This window comes from Aquila chrysaetos, chromosome 5 (assembly GCF_900496995.4).
Source record: "Aquila chrysaetos chrysaetos chromosome 5, bAquChr1.4, whole genome shotgun sequence".
Classification (NCBI taxonomy): Eukaryota; Metazoa; Chordata; class Aves; order Accipitriformes; family Accipitridae; genus Aquila; species Aquila chrysaetos.
Genome location: NC_044008.1, coordinates 69,025,907 through 69,048,481, shown reverse-complemented (window position 1 = coordinate 69,048,481; position 22,575 = coordinate 69,025,907). Strand labels below are relative to the sequence as shown.

The 22,575-nt window shown below is 57.7% G+C and overlaps 2 protein-coding genes across 8 annotated transcripts; both read right to left on the bottom strand.

The window, feature by feature from the left end:
- Nucleotides 1-1,390: 1,390 nt before the first annotated feature.
- On the bottom strand, nucleotides 1,391-12,301 carry FDXR (ferredoxin reductase). 3 transcript variants are annotated; one of them, XM_030013067.2, is made up of 12 exons: nucleotides 11,662-12,120; nucleotides 11,472-11,569; nucleotides 10,185-10,280; nucleotides 8,745-8,867; nucleotides 8,067-8,180; nucleotides 7,445-7,546; nucleotides 5,985-6,092; nucleotides 5,716-5,800; nucleotides 4,846-5,060; nucleotides 4,340-4,511; nucleotides 3,678-3,851; nucleotides 1,391-2,954 (listed from the first exon to the last, which is right to left on the bottom strand). In XM_030013067.2, exons 1-12 carry the CDS (start codon nucleotides 11,690-11,692, stop codon nucleotides 2,824-2,826), a joined length of 1,449 nt encoding a protein of 482 aa, XP_029868927.1. In that variant the 5' UTR covers nucleotides 11,693-12,120; the 3' UTR covers nucleotides 1,391-2,823. The 3 variants fall into 3 exon arrangements, with proteins under 3 accessions (XP_029868927.1, XP_029868929.1, XP_029868928.1); XM_030013069.1 differs by lacking the exons at nucleotides 1,391-2,954; nucleotides 11,662-12,120 and adding an exon at nucleotides 12,228-12,301 and having other exon boundaries at nucleotides 3,686-3,973; XM_030013068.1 differs by lacking the exons at nucleotides 1,391-2,954; nucleotides 11,662-12,120 and adding an exon at nucleotides 12,228-12,301 and having other exon boundaries at nucleotides 3,686-4,511.
- Nucleotides 12,302-15,323: 3,022 nt separating this feature from the next.
- Nucleotides 15,324-21,055, bottom strand: FADS6 (fatty acid desaturase 6). Of its 5 annotated transcripts, none has more exons than XM_030013081.2 (7): nucleotides 20,614-21,055; nucleotides 20,013-20,452; nucleotides 19,105-19,271; nucleotides 18,419-18,599; nucleotides 17,374-17,561; nucleotides 16,604-16,783; nucleotides 15,324-15,589 (listed from the first exon to the last, which is right to left on the bottom strand). In XM_030013081.2, the coding sequence occupies exons 2-7, from the start codon at nucleotides 20,359-20,361 to the stop codon at nucleotides 15,440-15,442; spliced, it is 1,215 nt and encodes a 404-aa protein (XP_029868941.1). In that variant the 5' UTR covers nucleotides 20,362-20,452; nucleotides 20,614-21,055; the 3' UTR covers nucleotides 15,324-15,439. The 5 variants fall into 5 exon arrangements, with proteins under 5 accessions (XP_029868941.1, XP_029868940.1, XP_029868942.1 ...); XM_030013080.2 differs by having other exon boundaries at nucleotides 20,013-20,449; XM_030013082.2 differs by having other exon boundaries at nucleotides 20,013-20,395.
- Between the last annotated feature and the right edge of the window lie 1,520 nt (nucleotides 21,056-22,575).

The window sequence follows — 22,575 nt, the reverse complement described above, 5'->3', positions numbered from 1 at the left end:
CTGTACCCAGCCTGGCTGCCTTTCAGAGCAGCACACAAGACAGCAAGGAAAGCGTGACACAGGGAGCCGTGAGAAGGGAACCACGCAGTCTTGCCTGGCCGGTCTCGAGGCCATCCTTCACCAGATGCTGATCTCCACCAGCTTTGTGCAGTCTCATTAAAGCTAAGCTGAGCCATAACTCATCAGAGCAGGGAAGTCCACATTAAGAGCTGGCAACGACGGCTTTCAGCTTTTCAGGCCTCCTTCCAACAGCAGACTGGTGTCACTCAGAGCATCGCCTTCCCGGCTCCTTACCGGCTGTGGAAAATGGCTTTGGAGCTGCTCCTCTAGAGAGTGGAGGGCGAGGGGGTGGCTGCCCAGCGAGGCTGTCCCCCCCTCGCCCCTCGGACCACCGTGGCGGGGACATACCTGGAGCAAACACAAGGTTAATCATGCCTAAAAGCAGAACCCGACTGAACTGGGCCCCCCAGCCTGCTCAGAGCCCGGGCAGGCTGCTGGAGCTTTGCAGGCAGCAAGAGAGCTGGGTCACCCCCCCCCCCACCTCCCAGCCCCGGGGGTGCCAGGTCACCCCTCCATCCCCACTCAGCCCCTCTTTGCTCCCCGTTACCGGCCTCCCAGCGCCACCTAACGACACGGCGACCGGGGATAAGGACCTTCACGGGGAAGCCGGACGCATCCCGGTCCCTGGAGAGAAGGACGGAGAGGACCAGATGGAGATGGGGAGGCAGGAGGCAGCAGGACACCCGGCTGGGGCTTGGGGACGCAGGCAGCAGAGGAAAGGGGAGCTGGAGGTATTGAAAAAGGATTTACAGAATCGCGATGATCCTTCCTCTGCCCACGAGGCTCAGTCCTCCATCCCCGCCCTTCACTGACCTTGATCATCCCACGGCTTTCCCTCAGCCCAGCATTAACCCCAGGGCCTTGGCCAAGTTCTGGGTTGAGCAAGGATACTGGGCTCAGCAAGGAAAGATGCTCCCCTTCCTCCGTTATCACAGCCCCAAAACTACCCTGAAGCACCACCAGTTTGGGAACAGCCATTTGCTGTGCTCACCGCAAGCACGGTGGCCTGCCTCATGGCTACAAAAACACCCTGACATCAACATTCAAGGCGATGTGGAAGAAAACCCTGGGGAAGAGCTGGCTTATCTCTTCCTGATACCTGCAGATTTGATGCAGCCACAACAACCCCTTCACTGTCACGTTTCTGGCTCGGCTACCTACCGAAACGGCTGCTCCCTGCCCGGAGCGCGACCCCCTCGCCTCCACACCCCCCTTTCCAAAGCTCTTCTTCACCTCCGAACCCAGAGCTGATGTAATCTCCCGCTCAAGAGTTCAGCATTAGGACTGCATCAGCCGCGAGACGTAACAAGAGCCACATCACACAAGCAGCTGTTCGACAAAAGCTTTATTGCTCGTTTGCGTACGAGTTCCCAGTATCACATTTCCTGAGTTTCTTAATGAGCTTGCAAATGAGATTTAAATAGAAAAGGAAGGAGGGAAAAAAGGAAAAAAGAGAGAAGCCAAAGATCTCCCTTCCCTAAGGCTGGACCAGAGATGGGGTGGGAGTACAGTGCCCAGTAGACAAGCCCTCTACCATGGGAGAGGGCTCGGCAGAGATGGAGGTTGAGCGTGGACCCGAGACAAACCCCCACCGGCTGCCCTGGCTTGATTTACCCTCTGCCTCCATCACGGAGCCTAATTTGTTTCTAACACACAGTCACCAGCAACTGCCATTGTCACCATTTACACAGGTCAGAGAGGAGCGGTTGCAATCCTGCAGTGCTCCCGCGGGGAGCACAGGAGGTCGGGGACAGCGTGGGTGGCAGGACAGCCAGGGGAGGGGGCCACGCTGACGCGGCCCCTGCGCCACGGATAAAGAGGAGATTATGGCTCACGGCTTGTAATCTGGCTTAAAACCTGACACCATCACCGTAGTCAATTTGGGCTAAAAGAAGCATTTAATAAGCTTCAAAACACACAGGCCAAAAAAAATCCCCACCAGTGAATTAAGTGAAAGGGCTCAAGGCATTGCTTGCACCAGTCAGCGCTGGCAGGTACCAACAAACACCGGATCCCTCATGATCTGGAACAAGGCAATTACACACTTGTTATCCCAGTCCACCCCACAAGCTAGGACCCAGGCTCTGCCGGTGTTTAACTGTGGGAGGCAGAAAGCAAATTAATGCCCTTGTCTGTTTGTTTAGAGCTCACAACAAGCAAACAGTCCCTCCCTGCACGAGAGGAGCTGCCTTGCCTTGGGACATGTTGCAGGAGACGCAGTGCTCGGCTGGCTGCTCCGAGATTAAGGCAGTCACAGACAAAGAAGCCAGACTCAAGCAGCAGGTCCAATTTGGCTTTCCTGGAAGGGTTTATTTAAAAAACAATTATTATGAAAAGAAGCCTGCTCGGGCACGAATGACAAGGCAACAAAGCTTGTGGCTTAAAGGGGAGGCAGCAAGACACAACAAAGTTTCTCTGTGTGGCTTGCCATGGGGAAAAGTGTGTGGCCAGGACTCCTGCCAGGTGCACATCTCCCCTCACCTGTGCCAGCCGATTCATTAATGCTCAAAGGACACGAATGACAAGAATCGCCCCCAGGAGTGGCAGCCAGCTGCAAAGATGTGGGGCCAGCCAGCAGCCTCAGATGTTTTGAGACATTCACTTCGGGAACTCAAGAGTTCATCGTTACTAGAGAGGCTCAAGTGTCACACACCTCCCCAGAGCGGCCACTAGCCCCGGGCACAAGCCCTGTGCTCCTGGGCCCTGCCTGTAACCCACTGGCATTACCAGCTGGACCAGCACCATGTTCCCATTGCTGCTGCTTTAGTGACCGATCAGCCGCAGCATCTCCTGAGGATCCACTATCTTCTCCCGGGGTTTGCCGGCAGCTTTGCCTCTTGCCACTTCAGCAGCATCTATCTTCTCCCAGTCCGAGAATGAAACAGGACGGACCCCTGGGGTGACGGCGAGAGATGGGAGAGAGAACTTAACCAAGTCAAAATGAGTTCAGCCTCACCTCCCCCGTTAGCAGGGACGTGATGTGCCAGCAAACCCTGCCCTTTTCCAACACGGCGTCAGACTTCAGCCTCACGAAGGAATAATAATTTCTAACACCGTGAGGAGAGGGATGGCAGGTTCCAGTTGACTCAGATCAGTCAGACCTTTGCAAGCCGTAACAATGGCAAGCACGGCACCACCTTAGGGGACAAAATGCTTCCAGTTCACTGCAATACCTCAGACAGTTAAGAGGCAAAACACACACACTTTAATTGAATGCCTTTAAACACAGCAACAGCAAATTACTCTCTTGGGCATTTTAATCTTTCCCCCAACTTGCCTGGAAGGATTACTAGGAAAACCACTCAAGAGCAATAGCTTGCTGTCTAGGCAGCTGACAGTGACATTTTACCCAAGGTCCGTGCTGCTTTTAATGGCCCTTCCCCAAAAGTGGTCATTAACCTTAGCAATGACACCGACTTTGAGGGAATTCAAGTCCCGCTCTCCCTGGGCTTTGGAGCAATGAAATGACAGCAGCACAACACATTTCCATGGTTCAGACTCTGCTCCCAAAAGCGGCTCGCAGGACTCACTGCCCCCGGATACGATCCGGCAGGAGTTTGGCTGCATCATACTTTCATGCTGACTGCTACAGCAGCTCACACCCCCCCAGCACTGACCTCGGCTGTGCAGGATGCTCTCCACGGCCCCAAAGCCTTCTCTGGAGGTGGACACGTCCAGCACGCCCAGCTGGAGATCCTCCAGCACAGACTGGGCAGTGTCAAAGCTGTCGTTCATGGTGGTGATGATCACGCCCGTGGGTCCTCTCTTCACCCACCCGCTGCAGTACAGACCTGCCCGGGCACACAGAGCAGCCAGGCTCGGTCCAGCACGTGGCTGTGGACCCTCCTGGCTGCAAGTCCTTGCCCTGTCCCCGGGCGTCACATCAAGCTGCGAGCGGTGGAAGAATCCACCCCTGCGGTGGGAACAGAGCGAGGCCCTTCGACGGTGCTGTCACAGGAATTTGTGTACCTGCAGACCAGCACTAAGCAGCTGTATGGGCTGTATTGATTGCTTCACTAACAGACTCCAAGGCCCAGTAAAACCACCATAATCTTCAGCGCTGTTTGCTGCAAAACCAGACACCCTTAACGCAAGCTGAGGACGGGCCAGTTCTTAACGCCTGACAGAGGCAGCTCGTTTCCTCAGTTTCCACTCTCTGACTGAGGCACGCGACCGCCTTGTATCAGTGCCTTTAGTGAACGGAGCTTCCCACCCCAAAGCCCCCAACTGACCCGCTGTGCTCAACACGCATCCCACACACATCCCGGTGGATACAGACCTGGAACACCCTCCACTCTGCCTGAGCTGTTGGGGATAACGCCGCGCTGGGTGTCGAAGGGTACTGCCGGGTCCAGGGGCAGGCTCCGGTAGCCAATGCTGCTGAGTACCAGCCCGCACTCCAGCTCCTCCGTGTCTCCAGTGGGGACAGCTTTAGCAGAGTCACCCAAACCCTGAGAGAGGGAGGAAGAGGCTACTGAGCACCAGACAGTCACCAGATGCAGAGCAGCAGCTTCCTCCGGTCTCCTTTGGCATCTTTGCTCCCTAGGTATTTGCTAAAGTCCTTTCTGCAGCAGTAGCAACATGGAAGGAGCTCCCTTTAGAAGGTGAAAGCCTCTTGTCAGTGGTACCAGCTTCCCCAAGAGCCTGCCAGCGGCCACTCCAACCAGCCAGGGAACACAAAGCTGTCTTTGGAGAGATTCCTAAGGGCTGCAGGGATGCAGCAGTGTCCTGCTCCATCCCTGCAGCCCTGCTTAGAGCCATACCCGCCCTGCCACGAGCCCGTACCTCCAGGCGGGTCAGGGCCATGCGGATGCCCCTCGCCCGCCTCCCATCAGCGGTGGGCAGCACCTCCTGGGGGCTGCGCTGGAACTTCAGCCCCCACTCCCGGGGGGCTGCTGCCTGCGCTGCTGCTGCCTGCGCCTCCATCATCTTCTCCCCAGGCTTCTCTAGGGCTGTTTTAATCAGTAGCTCAGTCAGTCGCTTCCTGGGCCTGGGGGCATCTAGGAAGAAAGAAAGATCTGCAGAACAGGAACCTCAGCAAAACCCCCTTGGGACATGGCGCTGAGCCGAGGTCATGTCAAGGCAGTTTCAGTGGTATGTGTGTCCATCTGGAGTTTGTCATGCTGATGGGAGTCCAACGCCTTTGAGATGACAAACTACAAGTCAAAGTGACCAGGAGAGCTCCTGAGGCTTGAGGCCAGTGGGACACACAAATCAAAGCCCGTGATTTCGCTGTCTTGCTGGTGTTCAGAGGCAGCAGCCTGTGGAGAAGAGCAAGTCTCTGGACACCCTTGAACTCAGTGTTTTCTTTTTAGGTCTGCAGGAAGCTCTTAAATCAACAGCCTTGGGATCTCTCCTGCAAGGCTCCCCCAGCCCTCCCAGATCTCCTGCCCTCATCACTCAGAGAGTAAAAGCATCACACCCAAGCAGCAAAGTGACTGCACAAACACAAAAACAGGCTGTTCCCTTGTCTTTGTGGCCTCCTAGCACTCTGAGGACGAGCCACATCATGGTCACCTGGCTTTCACACACCACGCATTAAGCATAGGGCAAAGAGTTTCTCTGATGCATATTCTGAGCATCTCCAGATCACTCCTGGATGCTTGCCTGTCAAGGTGAGTCCCTGTCTGGAAGAGCATGGCACATTTCCCTCACCTTTAATAGTATTTTCAAGGCCTGTGAAGTCAGCAGGGTTCAGGACAGGTCTGGCACCAGGCAGGTTTATCATCTCCCGCAGCTCCTGGGAATTGCAGGGAGGAAGATGTTACCTCCAGCGCACAGAGGTTGTCCAACAGCCCCAGGCCCTCTTCCCTCAGCAGCCTGGGTTCCCCACCCATCCCTAGACCACCTCTCCCCACCAGCAATGGATAGCCTGGGCCTCAAGGCTAGGAAACACGGCTGCCCTCCAGCACCCCCAGCCTTACCTTGATAGTGAAAGCAACTTGGAGAGGTCCCCTCCTCCCAACCAGCCAGACACGCTTCACCTTGCTGCAGGCGAGAGCTGCCAGGGAGCTGTCAGTGATGTCTGTCTTCTGCAAGACAGAGACAGGAGAGTGGGACGAGGGCAGATCTGGAGGGAGCTGGGGGGAAGGCACAGCCTCTGAAGGTGAAAAACCAGGAGAAATGCAGGCTGTGCATGCAGAGAGCCTGGGCGAGGATGGAAAACAAGTCATCTCCCTTTGCACAGAGCTATTTGCACAGCTGGTCCCTCATCACTGAATGTACTTTCCGAGGCCATAATGCACTAAAGGTAACAAGCCAGCACCCCGCGAGATTGCCTTGGGGGATCTACCCAAGCAGGTTAACCTTGGGGCTAACAGAGCAAAGCCTTCCAGTCATCTCGATTTTGGGGTGCCTGCAGATGCTGTTGGGTGACTTCCCAGCTCAGGATATACAGGCATTTGAGTGAAACCCACCGCAAGTCACAGCTCAAATCACTGCCTGCCCGCCCAGGGCAACTCCGAGCACAAACACAAGCATCGGCTCGGCAGGGCTTGACTGATGGCTGGCATCTTGCAGCAACCCTATGCTCTGTTTTGGTCACGTGCATGTATCTAGATCGCAAGAAGATCTTTTCCAGAGAAGACATGATGGGAGGGAGACCAGGATAAACCATTCCAGACCAATATTCTTAACAGGACACTGCCTGCACACTCGGGCACTCATTTCCAGTGCCATGTCCTTTGCAGCACTGCTTCCCAGCTGGCTTTAGCCACTGGTTAGCAGTATCTCCAAGTTTGGGTTTTTTTTTTTTTTATTTAATTTAGATACTAATACAGGAAGTTGCTGCACAGCTGTAACAAACCTCATGGCATTTCTCCAGGAGGGAGAGCCTTTGCTGCCAACATCTGGGGCAGCAGCTGTATGGAACAGCTGGTGCAGACCAGCTCCCAGCTGTCTATAAGGAAGCACGGCATCAGGAGGAGAGGTCCACCAGCTTGGACCAGCCACCAGTGTGCCCAGTGCTACCAGCAGAAATCAGGCTGCTGCCCTCAACTACAGTAGAAAAAAAAAAAAATTCCAACAGGAGAAGCTTCTAGTTTGGTGGTGGAAAAGGACAAGCAGCTCCTCCTTTGCTTCTCATAGGAAAGGAAGGGATGAAGCTCAATTGCCAACTTTTTAGGTACCAGCAGCCCAGGAGGCAGCAGCAATCCAGAGAGCTCTGCAGCGTTACCCAAGGCATGGCCACAGCCTTGGATCACTCCCTATGGACTGTGAATCCACAGGGTGCACCCGAGAGGCAACAGCCTTCCCTGGGGAAAGATCCCAAATACAGGAGAGTCTGAGATTTTTGCCGAGATGGGCAGGAACCAGCACCCAACCAGCAGGGAGTGAATTTGGGCCCCAAGCTGCCTTCGTGGCACGGAGTACCCCTGTGACTCACCCTGAGGAGATGCAGTGGGGACAGGAGGATCCGGGCAATATCCAGCGCCACATTGCCATGACCCAGAATCAGCGCCGTCTCACAGCTCAGGTCGGGCTTCAGCTGCGGGGAAAGACCGACCCATCCGTGAGCAAATCCACCTGGCCTCCATGATGCCCGCCCCCTCGGACCTGTTCCCAACACCCAAATTCCCTTCCACCCCTCTTTTCCCCAAAAAGAGGTGGTGCAGATGGGGAAACTCCACACCAGCCTCCTCCCCAAGCAGACACAGCAACACAGCCACTCTGGGCACCCCAACCGATGCCTCTCCCTCTCTTCCTGTGATGGCAACTCGGGAGCAGGAGCTCTTTTGGCCAAAAAACCTCCTCAGGCCAAAGCAGAGCATCACTCCACCCAGGTTCCCATCTGGCCCAGCCAAAATGTGCCGCCAACCTAGAGAGCCAGCTAATCCGCTCTCACTGATGTGCAAATTGTTCACATTTCTACCATCTAAGAAGGATTTAACGTGGTGCCTGCTAATCTTTTCCAATTGCAGGCCTTTCAGGACTTAATCTAGAGCTGAATGCCTGCGTTCGGATGCAGGATGGGGAGGAAGGGCAGGGAAACACACTGCTGTACTCACGTCCCGGTTCTCAGGCAGCCCATTGTACCAGCCCACGAACGCTCGGGCCGAATAAACGCCGGAAAGGTTCTCCCCTGGGATCCCCAGGACCCGGTTATCTTCAGCACCGTAACTCTTGAGGAGGGAGCAGACACAGTCAGAGATGTCACTGTGTGCAGGGTTTGATACCAAAACACAAATGTCCCCTTCCAGCTGCTGCCAGGGACACTGCACGGCTACCAATCCTTCCCGGGGGCCAGGATACTCAATGGAAGGACTAAACACAGCCTGAGCACGGGGGCTTCATCCACCTCATCCCCCGGGCTCCGGAGCCAAACAACTTGACCTCCTTGGGCCAAGGCAGAGCATGACAAGCTAAGGACTGAACAGGAGGGACAAATCCGTATCAGGCTGAAACAGGTACTGGCCATCACAGGGAAGAGGTTCCTCAACCGCTGCCCCTTACAGCGGGATTTCAGAGAGCTGCATTTGATGCCATGCTCTAGCACATGCTCCCTCCAAGGCTTCAGACAAGCCTTGTAGCATTTGAGCTGGGGAGAGTTTGCCACGGTAATAAGGCACCCAGAAACACCTTGCCCGAACCCTCTTCCTGAGACCCCAGTGGGCAATAACCCTGCAGACCTTCCCCATGACTTCTGGGGAGCTAAGGCAGCCCTGGCTGTGAGGCACGGTACCCACCAGCACCACGGCGTGGTAAGCCTGCTGCAGCTCTGCCACCGTGACATCCCTCCCCACGGTGACGTTTCCGTAGTAGGCACAGCGTTCCGAGCGCGCCGTCTGCGTGAAGGCATTGATCACATTCTGCCAAGATCAAACAAGCGCCGGGGAGTTATGTCCAAGCCACAGCCGGGGCCAAGGCCTGCTGCTGACAGGAGGTCCTCGTTCCCGTCCCCCGCAGCCTTGAGATGCTTCTCCCCCTCTCTGAGTCAGTTATTCTGAGACTCTTATCTAACAACAGCCGCAGATAATTCACAGGGAGATAAGCACAGCTGTGACTTGGCACTCTTTCCACCACCCTTTGTGGAAAGGAAAATCCATCTTTTGCATCCGCCTGGGGAGGACAGGTCACTTTCAATACCTTCGGCCCCTCTGAGTAAACCCTGCTATAAGAGAAAACTCCTTCCCAGAGGTGAGGCTTGCAAGGGAGTCCCACGAAACAACCCCTTCCATTGAGAGTGCTGCCTGCCAGACCCCCTCTGCCAGCCTCTCATCTCAGCCTCTCATCTCAACCCTTTCTGAAACCCACTTCATCAAGAGAGGACGCAGGGCAGGATGGCGCCCAAAGCCTTTTCCTCTGAGCAATCAGGGCTACACAGCAAAACAACCACTTTTTCCCCTTCAGCTCCAGCCAGACTCAGCCTGGTAACAGGACGGATACCACTGTACGGCGGAAGCTGCCCAAAACCCACATCTGTTATGTCCACTCCTCATCTCTCAGCTCAAAGGGATCCAGGCATTTTGGTCTGATGATCTCCAAGGATTAAAGGAAACCATCTCAAGATATTGCTGTGTCTGGATCTCCTGCGTCCTGCCACTCCAACTACCTTCACCCCAGTTCAGACACAGCAGATACCCCTGGGTACAATTCATGCCCATTACGAGGCAAAGGAAAATGGTTGATTTCAAAGAGCTCCTTGGTTTACCTTCTCTTTGCCCAGATGTGCACCTACAGCCCAACTCCATCACTCCTAACAGCAGATCTGTGTGTTCCCAGGGTACACATTCGTACCAGAATGGGTACGAACGGAGCAGAGGCAAACAACTGCAGCGAGCGGGCAAGATCCTGCCAGCTTAAAGTTTCCTGGTACAAAGAAACCCATCTGTGCTCCTTGGTCTTGCTCTAGGCCAGTCTGACCAGCACCGGGAGCAGCACTTCCCATCACAAGCCCCTGTTTTTGACCCGCTGTCCAGAGCCCTAATGCCAGACATCCCATATCACCTAGCCGTGGCCTTGCTGGGTCTCAGCACGGACAAGGAGGACATTTGGACCTCTCCAGTGTGACAACTCCACACCACAGCGAGCCTTGAGGCACCACAAAGGACGGCAACTGCCTCGCCTGCACCCACCACCATCATCGTGTTCAACCGCAACGGCAAGGGGAGGAGGCGAGCACCAACCTTCACTTCGGGGTGGTCTGGGGCCACCCCAAAACGGACGAGCCCGAAGGGAACAGGCAGCTTCTCATAGATGTCCACTCGGGCCCCGCCGTGGTGCTGCAGGAGAAGAAAGTCGCGGTTAAGGGATGAGGACAGAAAGGCCACATGAGCCCAGCAGCTCAGGAGGGACATGCAACGCTCGCCTGCTGCTGGGGGAAATACGGAGTAGGAGGGAGAGTTGCACCACGATCCCGTAGCCAGAAACAGTCTCTTCCAGGCTCTTCCATGCACAGGATGATGCTGTACCTGTTACTGACAGCCCAGATCGTGAGGCATAGCAGCGAGCGTGACCCCAACCACCATCAAGTACATCTCGTGGGGGGCTCCATCCTGCTACCCACCCCACAGCTCCTCTTCCGCACTAAACCGGTGGCTATCCCGTACCCGGGGGGCTGATGGAAGAGCCCCCACACTGGCTGGGGAGCACCCAGCGCAGCACCCTGGGTGCTGGTGGACCTGCCAGGCTGTCTGCCAGCCCTCCACAGAGGTGCCCGTGTCCTGAGATCCCCTGGAGCTGAGTCACCTCAGGGTCAGAGCTTTAGACAGATGTTTTGCTGCAAGGCTTTTGTTATCTTGTATTTTGAGCCAGCCTCTTCCCGGAGATTAAGCAGCCCTGAAATTTGTCCCTGAGGCTTAGAAACAGCTATTTTCCAACACGTACCGGAGACAACACAGCACAGTTTAATGACAGGGTTAAGCTGCTGCATCTCTGGTCGGTGCCAGCAGCCCAGTTCTGTGCTTGGGCCTCATTTCCTGACAGAGATTTGACTGCCCAAAGCACTAACGTTTACAGACACCGGGTAAAGGATCACCCGTGTGCCTTAATTCAGCTGGGGGAGGAGGAAGCAGGAGAGCAGGTCCTGCACGTTCCCTTTAACGCAGAGTTAATGTCGCCCCTGTTGGGTGACAACAGCTCTGAGCGAGGCAGATCTCTGCTGCTTATTTGATTCTAGAAAAATCACTTGGGCTGAACTCGCAGCAACCTGGCCAGGCCTGGGTCCGGCCTGCAGGGCCCAGGGGCAGGGCAGGGACGATGGCAGCAATACCTACCCCAGGCAAAGGGGCCCAGGAGGACTCCGTGGGGTCTGGGCTGCCCCACGCAGCCCCCCGACGACACCGGCTTGGCTGGATCCGGGCCGGGAGCCCACAAAACCACTCCCCAACCCCCTTCGAGCCAGGCAGCACGGCGATGCCTCCCTCAGCGAGCAGGTCCCTGCCCTCACCCACCCCCAAATCCCACCCCGGTACCTTGAGGACGTGCTGAGCCGTGTAAAACCCCGCGGGCCCGCTGCCCACCACGCAGACGCGAGGAGCCGGGGCGGACGAGGACAGCCATCGCTTGAAACCTGGAGGCGTGAAGGACAGAGAGGACGTGATGCCGCACGAGGTGTTAACTCCCAGGCCCGGCCATAGCCCTTCCCTCCAGCCCGGTACCGACCCAGAGGGGCTCGTCCCCCGACACCGGCCATCGCGGGCAGCCGGGCGGCGGAGGAAGGCCGGGGTTTATGTACCGGGCCCGGCGGCGCGTCTCCCCGAAGAGATTTGAGGCGGAAACGCCTCGAGGTCGAGGTCAAGGCCGGCGGCCCCCGCGCTCGGCCAAGCCTGCGGCCTTGGCGCTTACGGCTGGGCCGGCGCCGGTGGTGGCGGAGAGGCTGTCAACCGCTCCGGAGAAGGGCCCTAGAAAGCACCGTACCGGAGACGCCCCCGGCCCCGTGCACCGGGGGGTCCCGGACCCAGACCCGGACCCCGTGCCGGTCCCCGTCGGAGGAGCACCGGGCCCCCAGCACTCTCGCCCCGGAGCGCAGGGCATGGTGTGTCCCCCCCGGCCCCGCGTCCCTCGGTCCCCCAGGGCTGCAGCACGGGCCCGCCGGTCCCGGTTCCCGCAGCGCCGGTGCCCCCGGTCCCCGTTCCCCCCCCCCGTTCCCGGGAGACGTGTTCCTCCCCCCCCCCCCCCCCCCCCCGGTGCCGGTTGACCCCGTGACGCCACCAGGCCCCGCCCCTCACCGCCCGGGACGCCACCGCCCCTCCAGCACGCGCCGCCCGGTCCCATCCCGGCCGCCGCCGCCGCCGCCGCTGCTGCTGCCGGGTGCCCCGCCCCTCCTCCCCGCCGACCAATCGCGAGGCGGGAGAGCGCGACGCTTAGCATAACCCCGCCCCACAGCTCTGCACGGCCCCGCCCCCGCATCGGCAGCCAATGGCGGCACGCGGTTGCCGCCACGGCTGTCCGGAAACCAGCGGTACCACCGAGAAGTAGGGAAGGAGAGGCCCTCTCGCGGCCGCCCGCGCCGCCGCACTCTATGGCGAGGCCTCCGCGGTACCCTGCCCGCCTGGGGCTCCCCGCATCGGCTCCATCCCTGCGGCTGCTAATTGCGGCCCTTTATTACCAAAAGTGATTAACTGCGGAGGTCTCCCGGGGGGGAACCGAAGCTCAGACTGATTTTAACTATCCCGCTGCACAGCCGTCCACCCTTCACCAGGAGAAACCCACAGCATCCCCTCAGTAAAGGATAAAACATTAGTGCCAGCGGATAAATGCTGCTGCCAAAGCTCCCACCCCAGCCTCCCCCACGGCCCCTGCTTTATTTTCTCCTTAATCCCCATCACTCAGCTCATTTCAAATGCAACCACTCACACTTCCCGTGCAGGAGCACCCCGTCTTGCTTCAGCCCCTGCGCAATACACCAGGCAGGGAAATCATCTCAGCGGGACCAGGAGATGTTTAAGGATTGTACAGATGCCAAAGCATGCAGGCGAGCACTAACGGGGCTTTTTAAAAGCAATTAAGACCGAGAGGATTTTACAGCTAGAAGCCGATTTTAATAAGGGTCATAAAACCCACACACTTTCTTGCACGGTCTTGAAAATTAGTTCATGGCTTTCTGCAAAGGCATGCTGAGAACAGCAGCTGGCCATATGCCTCCGTCTGTACCCGCTCCTTCAGGGTGTTTGTGGCGAGGACCAGGATTTCCGACAGCTTTAAAGCCTGTGCTCCAAGCCCCCAGCCTTAGCTCAACACAGCAATTACCAACCCATTGCCCAGAGAGGCGAGGCTGGAGGCTCAGTTCCAAATATCAGCATTGATATCGTCCACAAAAAGAGTCGAGTTTAAATTTGGGGCGTTGCTCAAGGCAGAAGTTTGGGGTGTTCTGAGCACAGGCCAGAAATCTCCCTTTTCCCCATTAACCGCTGCTGTATCTGCCACTTCTGGCAGGGAACAATCCCCATATTTCCCAAATCACAGGTCATCTCCTGCTGGCTGAAGGACCTGCGAACACTTGCCTTTAGATGGCACTGCATTATACAATATCCATGAGATCTAGCTGTGAAAAGGGTTGTTGCTCCCACCAACGCTTAGAAACATTTTGAGATGGATCTCTGCAATATGGAAGGAGAAAGAGCATTTTGTGCCCACAAGCGGGGACACGTGAGGCTGAGATTACCCCATCTGAGCCGAAAGCACCGCTAACGCGTGCTCACCCCCCCTGCCCCTCACTGGAGCCAGGAGCACCATTAATTTGGCACATTTAGCGTAATTTAGCTCTGATTCTCAATTAAGAAATTAATCAGGAGGGCAGCTCTGGGGAGGGTCTCTGCCACCCCCAAGCCCCCGGTGACCCCTGGGAGCACTCAGGCCATTTGGTCCAGCCACCCCCTCCACCCCCTGCTACCCTCCCACCTACAGACCCGGCATAACCCACACTCACTCAAAGGGCAAGAATTTGCCCTTTGGATGTTTCACAATGTCGTGGATCGATAAACCCGCATGGGGCAGGTTAGAGGTGACATGGCAATGCCAGCAGCCCAGGGCATCAGCATCCCCCGGGCCCCAGCCCAGGATAAATCAGTAATTCCCTATTTCTGATGCCAAAGGGGTCACCCTGGACAGATCCAGGGCCAGCTTTCCCCACCCCCGAGTCTGGACCTACTACACCGGGACATGCAGTGGCCATCCCAGCCCCATGTCACAGTGCCCACACAGGGACACTTCTCCAGTGGGTCTGAGGATGTCCCCACACTTGGTGCAGAAGAATGGGGTACGTGACGCCCACAGAGGGGCATGCCCACTGCAACCCTCGCCCTGCCACGGCCAGGCAGAGACCAGAGGAGAGCATCCCTGTGCCTCAGGACACATTTGCAATGTTCAGCCTTATAAATCCCGGTTGTGGGGCTGGGAGTCCAGCATGAATCAGGAAGAGCAAAGCTTCGCAAAGCCTCACAAAGCCCAGAGCCAGCACTGACTCGCACGCTGGTCCCAGTTGGGCCAGTTGCCTTTTCTGCTGCCAGGTCCCCACCGTGACACTGGGCTGGACTTTGTCATTAGTCTTGCGGGTCTGGAACAGCAGAGAGCCCCAGGAAAGCCAGGCACGGTGTCCTGGAGGGGGGTTGGAACAAGCCACGTGAGCATCCCACCCGCTGGCAGCAGCTCAGTGGGCCGAGTTCACCCTCCCTAAACAGGGAAAGTCTTCCAAGCCCTGGAGACCTGCCTGCCTCTGGCAGGCGATTCTGCTAAACTCTTGCAATAGCAACGATCGAGTCTGGGGTCACCTCCAGCACCCCAATACAGATACCCCACATGGGGCAAGGGTCTTTCCCCCAGCCCTGCCTCGGGCACTGCGGGATACCGGTATGACTTGCTCCAGCAACAAAACCCAGTAATAAAGAAGATGCGCTTCAACGTGTTAAGGCTGAACTTGCCAAATCGTTGTTCCTCAAAAAGGCTGGTTTATCCCAAAGTCAGGCAAAGCGCAGGCAGCAGTGACACAGCCCCCTCCCCACAATCCACCCCTTCCTTGAGCTCCCAACCCCACATTTGCAGCTCCATCCTACAGAGCCCAGCAGCTCTCAGCCAGGAACCGGCTCTGGATGCCCCAGACACGGTGCCGCATTCCCTTGGTCCTGCTGCATGGAGACCCCAGACAGCAGATGGGGGGTTTCCTCTCCCCAGGCGTGAAAGCAGAGTGGATAAAACTAAGCCCTGGCAGGGAATAACTGGGGGGGTCCCCCCCTTTTTCTGTCCCTGACATTGTACCACCTGGCTCTCCTCCCGCCGTGGCTCTGTGCATCGTTACCTAGCCAAAAGCAAGACATCGGGGAGAGATGTTTCCTACGCGATGGCTTTATGGAGGCGTGTGTCTGTGTAGCCCCGATCCTGCTAAAACCATCCCTGCTGCAAGTCCCCGCAGGAAACAGCCCCCCCAAGTCCTGGGGCCCTGTCCTCACTGGATGCCCACCAGCTCTGTTATGGGGGGAGCGTGGACCATCAGCTCCTCGTATCTCTGGAGGAAGAGCCGGAGCCTGGAGGCGTAGGTGTCCTCGTTGTACGGCAGCTTCTTCTGCTTCAGGTACTGGGAGACGATGGGTTTGATCTGCAAAGGCAAATTCACCTCCATGCAGGATGCCCCGGCATTTGTACAAGGTTCCCAGCCTGAGGCATCGCCGAGCTCCCTGCAAGCTGCCCAGAAAACCCATGCCACATATGCCCAAAACAGGGCTGGAGAAGGCAGAACCAGCTATAACTTCTTTACCATGAAAATTAAGAGGAAGGTGGTTTCCAGTTGCAGCAACACAGGGAGTTTGCCCTAGCAAAATGCCTATGCAGGGCTTCGGATTAGGAGGGATGCCCTAACGAAGCTTTAACAAGGGCCAGCCACACACGCTCATCACTCACACCCATAGTTATCCCCACGTGCCCACACAGCCGGCTCGGCAGCAGGGCTGGGAGGCTGCCACCAGCTTAATTACCCCTTCCCTGCAACACACCTTTGCAGGGGTACAGGTCCTACCGGCCCCGTGAGCTCGAGCAAAGGGCATGACCCAAACCCCGCTGGTGCTCCTACTCCATCTATTACTATGACTTAATTTTTCCCCTGACTTGAGACTGGAAATAAGTGCACAGCATTAAAGCAGTGGAGATCCCGTGCTGAAGGGCAGCGCACGGATCTGCCTTGGGATCTTCTCGAGCCAGGGCCGTGCTCGGAGCCCACGTTTTGAACACACCCCCCACCTCAGAGTAACAAGTAAGGGCACGACCAAAATTATAGGCGGTTTGCCTGGATGCCGGCTAAACCAAAAGCCAGACTGTGCAGCACTGGAAATGCTTTCCCAAGGGAAGAGTTTGGAAGGATCCTGGACTGCTGGGAGGCTGCTGCAGGCTGGAATTGGGACCAGTGGAAGGAGCAGGGAGCAGCAACCCGGGAGAAACAGGAGTGGGGATGGAGGGAGGTGGGTTAGGGGCTGGCGCAAAGCAGCAAGAGGTCTCTAGCGTGGGGGGAACAGCGCAAAGAGATCCGGTGGCAGGGAGAGGAGGTGGTGGGGACATGGATGGTCTCATCCCCGTGTCACCTCCCAACACACTCATCTGCCCTGGGGGACCGTCTCACCTTCAGGCACATGTTGTCGGAGAGGCTGGGGAAGAGGTGATGCTCCACATGGCAGCTGATGAGCGAGTGGCCAAAGGACCAGTCGAGCAGGGCGTTGCGGGGCAGGTTGAGGACACCCAGGCTCATGAGGTGGATCCGCTTGGGTTTCCGATCGGCCGCGAACATGGGGAGGCCGATGTGCTGCGGGAAAAGCAGGGTGGGGACCCCGTGGCACCCATCACCCCCCCGGCCCCTTCCAGACAGAGTCAACCACGGCTCTGGCCATGCGAGGGCATGAAGGTGCTGGCCAGGCTGAGCCACGTGTTGGGGTTTGGCTGCCAACCCCAGAACCGGGTTCATCCCTAAAGTCGCTCCATCCTGCATTTGTCTGTCCACGGAGCCACCGAGGAGCACCCGCGCTCTGTCCCCCCAACACACCCACACTTGGAGCCACCAGCCTTTCGCCATCCCAGGACCTGCCATACCAGCTGCACCTACACCTGCAAACGCACCAAGCCCCCAGTCCTGCAAGCCACCGCAGAGGACATCACCCTCCAGCCCTTCACACCCCTCTGCCCTGACATTCTCCCAGGGCCACCGCTTTCCACCCCAGCACCACCGGCCTGATCCTCCCTGTGACGACATTGGCACGAGGGACGTGACGACCGAGGCCGCTCGCCTTAAGCTGACACAAGCCCCAGCCAGCTGTGTCAGGGCTATGTCACCAGCGCTGGGTGGTGGTTGGCCTGTCTCCAGCACCATCGGGACATCTCAGAGCTTCAGGTCTCTACCTGGAATATGTTGACGTGGATGTAGGGATGGGCCAGGAGGGAGCGGGTGAGCAGCATACAGAGCAGGGCGGACCACGGCGACTGGAAGCCCGAGACGTGGAGCAGCAGCCAATAATGGCAGTAAAGACCCAGAAACATGCAGCAGAGGGTCCGGAGAGCTACTTTCCATTCCACGTTCCTCAACAAATCTGTGCGAGGAAGAAGAGGCAGCACATGGGCAAGGTGCTGATGCTTCCCCGCCACTGCTGCTCCAGCGGCCAGACTGCCCGGCATGCTGAGAAACCTACAGCCCATCCCATTCTTCATCTCCCTTTCCCGATCCTCCAGGTTGGCCTAAACCCCCCAGCACTGCTGACCTGCTGGTTTTTGGGGCTGGGGCCTGGAGCTTCCCCAGGGCAGTGGGGCAGAGGCTCCAGCTGTGCATTATCACATGGGGATTTGGCTGCATCTTCATTTCTTACAATTTGCCAAGTCATTGTCTGCATTTTTGGCATTGCCCAGAGCTGTGTGTTCAGCCCGATGGACCGGGTTTCCTCAGCCTCTTACTATTTTCTAGGCTTTTCTCCCTGATCGTTTCCTGGCACCATTATTTCCCCTGAGCCACTGCCTTGTCTGCCCGAGCTCATTGCATCCCGGTCCCTGTAGACTCCCACACCTTCACCTTGCATGCAGTCAGCAAAATCATTATGGTGCTCTGACCAGCCAGAGACCCATGTGATGGTGAACCCTGCTATGGCCAAGGGTCTGACTCAAAGGAGAGCAAATTTGGGGCGCTTCAGGCTCACAATGTCTTTCCAACACTTGACCCAACACAGGAATATGTGAAGCATTTCTGAGCACCAGCAGAAAGGAGACACGCAGCAGATGCCTTCCCCGGAACAGATGCAGCATCACCTGCCTTCGCTGCAGCCCTGTGTCTCTCTGTGGGCTGGTGTAGTTAACGTGATGCCGCCAAACAAAGCAGAACCCTTTGGTGGGGTGAGATCTGGACAGTAACAAGCTCACCATACCCAGAACCCCGTCCCAAGGCAGTCGGGACACATACCAAGAGCAACCAGAGGGGTTATGATGGGCACCGCGAGAGGTGCGATGAACATGTAGACGTAGCGGTTCAGAAAAGGAAGCTTCCAGGTGCTGGAGTCCCCCAGGCCGATGACATTGGTGTAGCCGTGGTGGATCTTCACGTGGTTGTAGGTGCCTTGCTCGGCCGTGAAAGCTGAGCAGAGCTGGGAGGGAAGAGAAAGGAGAGGTGATGCCTACAGCCACGGCATCAGGATCAGGCACCACCTGGCTTGGACTCGCAGGAGAGGTACCCAGGGGAGATGCTCTGCACCCCACAGGCTCCAAACCAGTCTGGAAATGGCCTTCTTAAGAGTTAAGCACCAGAAACCATTCCCACCACTCCCCACAATTCATTATCCTGCTCTGCAGCCCTGTGGTCAAGGGGACGAACACAAAACCCCACAGCCCAGCGCACCACAGGAGCCGTCCCCAGCTGGGGGCTCCCCCCCCCGCCCCGCTGCCTCCAGGCAAAGCCCCACCAGCAGGGCTGTTCCTGGTGCTCCCCAGTGTAGCATTGCTTTACATTTAACCCTCCTGCACACGGATCAGGAAGGGTTCGGATCCATCTTCTTCTCCAGTGGCTGTTCCTGAAGGGCTTGGGGTGCTGGCAAGGTGCTGATGGGGCTTCGTAGGGGGGAGCTGTCACCCAAACCCCCTGGCCCTGCTCACCTCAATGAAGAAGATGGCCCAGACTTTGCCCCAGGACTTGGACTCCGTCAAGGCGTTGTGGCTGGCTAGATGACTGCCCTTCACGGTCAAGGTGTGATGCACCACGCCGAGGGTGAGGACACCCGCCAGGAAAGGGATGGCCTGGGCTGACCGCAGGCACAGGAACCCTATGGAGAAACCAGCCAGGCAGGAGCTCGCACTCCTCCTCACCTCTCTCTTCTTGCACCTGGGCTGGAGTAGTTGCTACACCCACACATGCCAGCCACTGCCCTAAACCTGTTTTTCAGTCGTAGTTACAGGTATTTAAACTGCCTGAGCCAGAAAGCTTCCCTCCACATCACCCCGCACAGCTGGACCAGCCACGCTTGCCCTCGTGCTGAAGGTTTGGCCACTTCCAGCCGCGATGGCACCAGGCGTTGCTGGTGCCAGGTCCCATCCCGCAGCTCTGGCTAGGATCCCACTGGTGACAAATGACTCTGCCAGGATTTCAGCATCCCCAGGAGTTCAAAAGCAAGAGAAAGCACCAGCTGCAGCTTTCCGATTGCGCCACCGGAGCCCCAAGCTCGACTATCCCCCTGCACCCACTGGGGCCATTGTCACCAAAACTGCTAGGGTTTCCCTGCCCCATGGCAGGGCACGGATGGAGCATGCCGCTCTCTGTCCCCATCTGCCCAGGCACTGTCCCCTCACCCCAGGCTGTACCCCAGGTGCCACCGTCACCCACTGCGGGTTTCCAGCGGGGTCAGGGTGCCCCACGGCACGGGGTGAAGGGGTTATTGTGGCTTTCTTACAGGCTTTATAGACTGCTAATAGGCTTCCAGCACAAAGTTGTACCAGCAGTGCAAAAGCCGTGAGAAGGCAACGGAACCCCCCCCCAGCCGCAGTTTGGAGGGGCTAAGTCGGATTACCTGCTGGGAGCAGGAGGAAGCTGCAGGCGAGGATGCCGATATCCACGCCGTACCGTTCCCACCAGCTGCTGCTCTTCACCACCTTCTGCACCAGCTCCGAGAGTTCGCTCATCAGGGCTTCCTCACGCTGCCCTGCTTGCTGCGGGCCCCCCCCGGGGCTCACGTCCCTGTCACCCAGTGCTGGCCCCGGCTCCCGGCCCTCTGCCATCGCCTCCGTCCTGCTGCCGTCGGGCGCCGGCGTGCCCCGGAGCGGGGGGTCTCCCGTCCCCCCAAGCCGGGGGGTACCGCTGACCTCGCCGTTGACCCGCTGTCCCCTCTGCCTCACCGGGTCCCCGTCCTCCAGCGGCATCTCCCTGCCGAGCAGAGGCCACACGGGGTAGGACCCGCAGAGGAGCAACCGCAGCACCCCGACCCGCCGCAGATGGGCTTCCCGGCTCCTGCTGCCGCCAAAGGACACGGGAAGGGCAGGGATGGGGAAAAAAAAAAAAAAAAAAAAACAACCCGAGGAGGACACAGCCACAGGAGATGGCTGGATTGCCACCCAGCCTCCCACCCTGGGGACACACCAGTCACCACCCGGCCACCACAGCCCCCTACTCACACCAGCCCTGGCACGGTGGTTCTCCCAGCGTTGGCCGTTTCGGGGCGGCCGGCCAGCCCGTGCGGCACCGCACACCGGTGCCGTATAGCAGCAATTTGGAGAAGGGAGGAGCAGGGGAGGACGGGGAGGAGGGTGAATGCAGATTAGCGATGGCAATAATCCGCCTTGGCAGCCCATTTCAGGGAGCAGCCGTCGCGGCGGGGCCATGGGAAGGACGCTTGGCTGAGGGCACGGGGAGGTGAGGGCGGCAGAGGAGGGAAGGAGTGGAAAAAAGATGGAGAGAGCCAGTGGAAACACTGGAGGCGAAGGAGCCAAGAGCCAGAAATAGCCCCGAGAAACCCAAGCGGAGCACTGAGGACAGGGATAGGGTTTCGCTTCTGCCGGAGAGCGGGAGCAAATGTCGCCTGTCCTGCGAGGGAGCCGTTTTGGAGAGAAAACCGGCCTTTTTCACAGCAAGGAGCAAGCTGCGGGAAGGAAGGGGCAGTGCACGGCTGCGCGGCTGCCTGCCTGCGCCTGCCTGTTTGTCTGCCTGCCTGCCCAAACTGCTACTGCCGAGCTGCTCGGCACCCTCCTCTGTGCTGGGGCGGGGGGACGCAGAGCCCAGGGGCATCTGCCGGGGACCAGGCCACCCCAAATCTGTGCCTAGCAGCTGTGGCACCCGGCCCTGACCCCCCCAGAGTCCCTCTTCTCTTCCAGGCTGTTTTCGGGAATTTCATAAGAATTTCTTCCCTTTTCCATCGCTGCCTCCTAACTAATCACCCAGACAGAGCACAGGCACTCGGAAAGCTTTGGGGATGCCCGTGCACAGACCAGGACGTCCTGGGCCCTGCTTCTTTATGGGGGAAGGCTAAAAACACATCACTTCTTGCTGGGGTTCATCCCTTAATTTGTTGTTCTTAATTTGTTGTTTCTCCTAACCAAAAACCAGATCAGCTCAACTGATCCACCAAAACCTTGGTGAACACTGACATCTAGCAAATCCATAGACAAGGCTGGTTTGCTATACCCATTGCTGGGGTACCGCAGCCCCAAACTGGGACAGGCTCAGCGCCTCCAGTAACAGCACATCACTGCAGCAACTCGCAGGGAAGCAAACCTCGCACCCAAGTTGTGTCAAGCCCCAGGGGACTGTCATCATACCCTGGAAAAAAATTAATAAAGATTAATAAAAAAAAAAAAAAATCACACCTGCTGCAAAAGGGGCAGAGCCGAGGGTGCATTAAGGACCTGCTGAGGTTTCATTTCTACTGTAAGAGCTTGTATTATGAAAGATCATTTCCAGAGCTGGGGCACTAACGAATTACAGCAGCGTCCAAAGCCCAGCAAGCTGCAGGGCTGGCTGCAACCAGCCAGGTCAGTGATTCATTCTGATACACAGCATGGCTTTCATCACCTGCTTGTTAGTGAGGGAAGCCCGCGGCCAGGAGAGCACCCATGGGTGCTGCGGGGCCACGGGCAGGTGGGTGTCAGACCCAAAGGGTGCATCGGATAGGGCTGCTGGGTCCGCTCCTGAACGATGCCTTCGTTACCTTCATCACACCTAGGATGTGGCCGCGAGGGATGGTGGCAGCACGGTGACAAAGCTCTGCTCCAAGGGTGCCAGGCTGCCATTTGGCAGGGCCAAAGGTGAGCGGTGGTGGAGCTGCCACTGCGCAAGCGCAGAACGGGGCAGAACTGGTTATGTGGTGGCGGCCGAGGAGGAAGAGGAGGAGGAGGAGGTGGAGATCAGCCTCACATCCGAGACCAACATGAGCCATCAGGATCCCACCGCAGCCGGCGGCAAGCGTGCCGGTGTGCATGGGCAGAGGCGGGCGTGTGGCATCGCTCAGTCCCATGCTGCCGCTGGCACCAGAGACCACCTGGGAGAAGAGAAGAAATAGTGGGTTGAAAACCACGCGGGAGAGGCTGAGTTTTGGCTTCTGGAGAAAAGCATCAAACCCACAAGAGCCTCTTCCTTCGAGC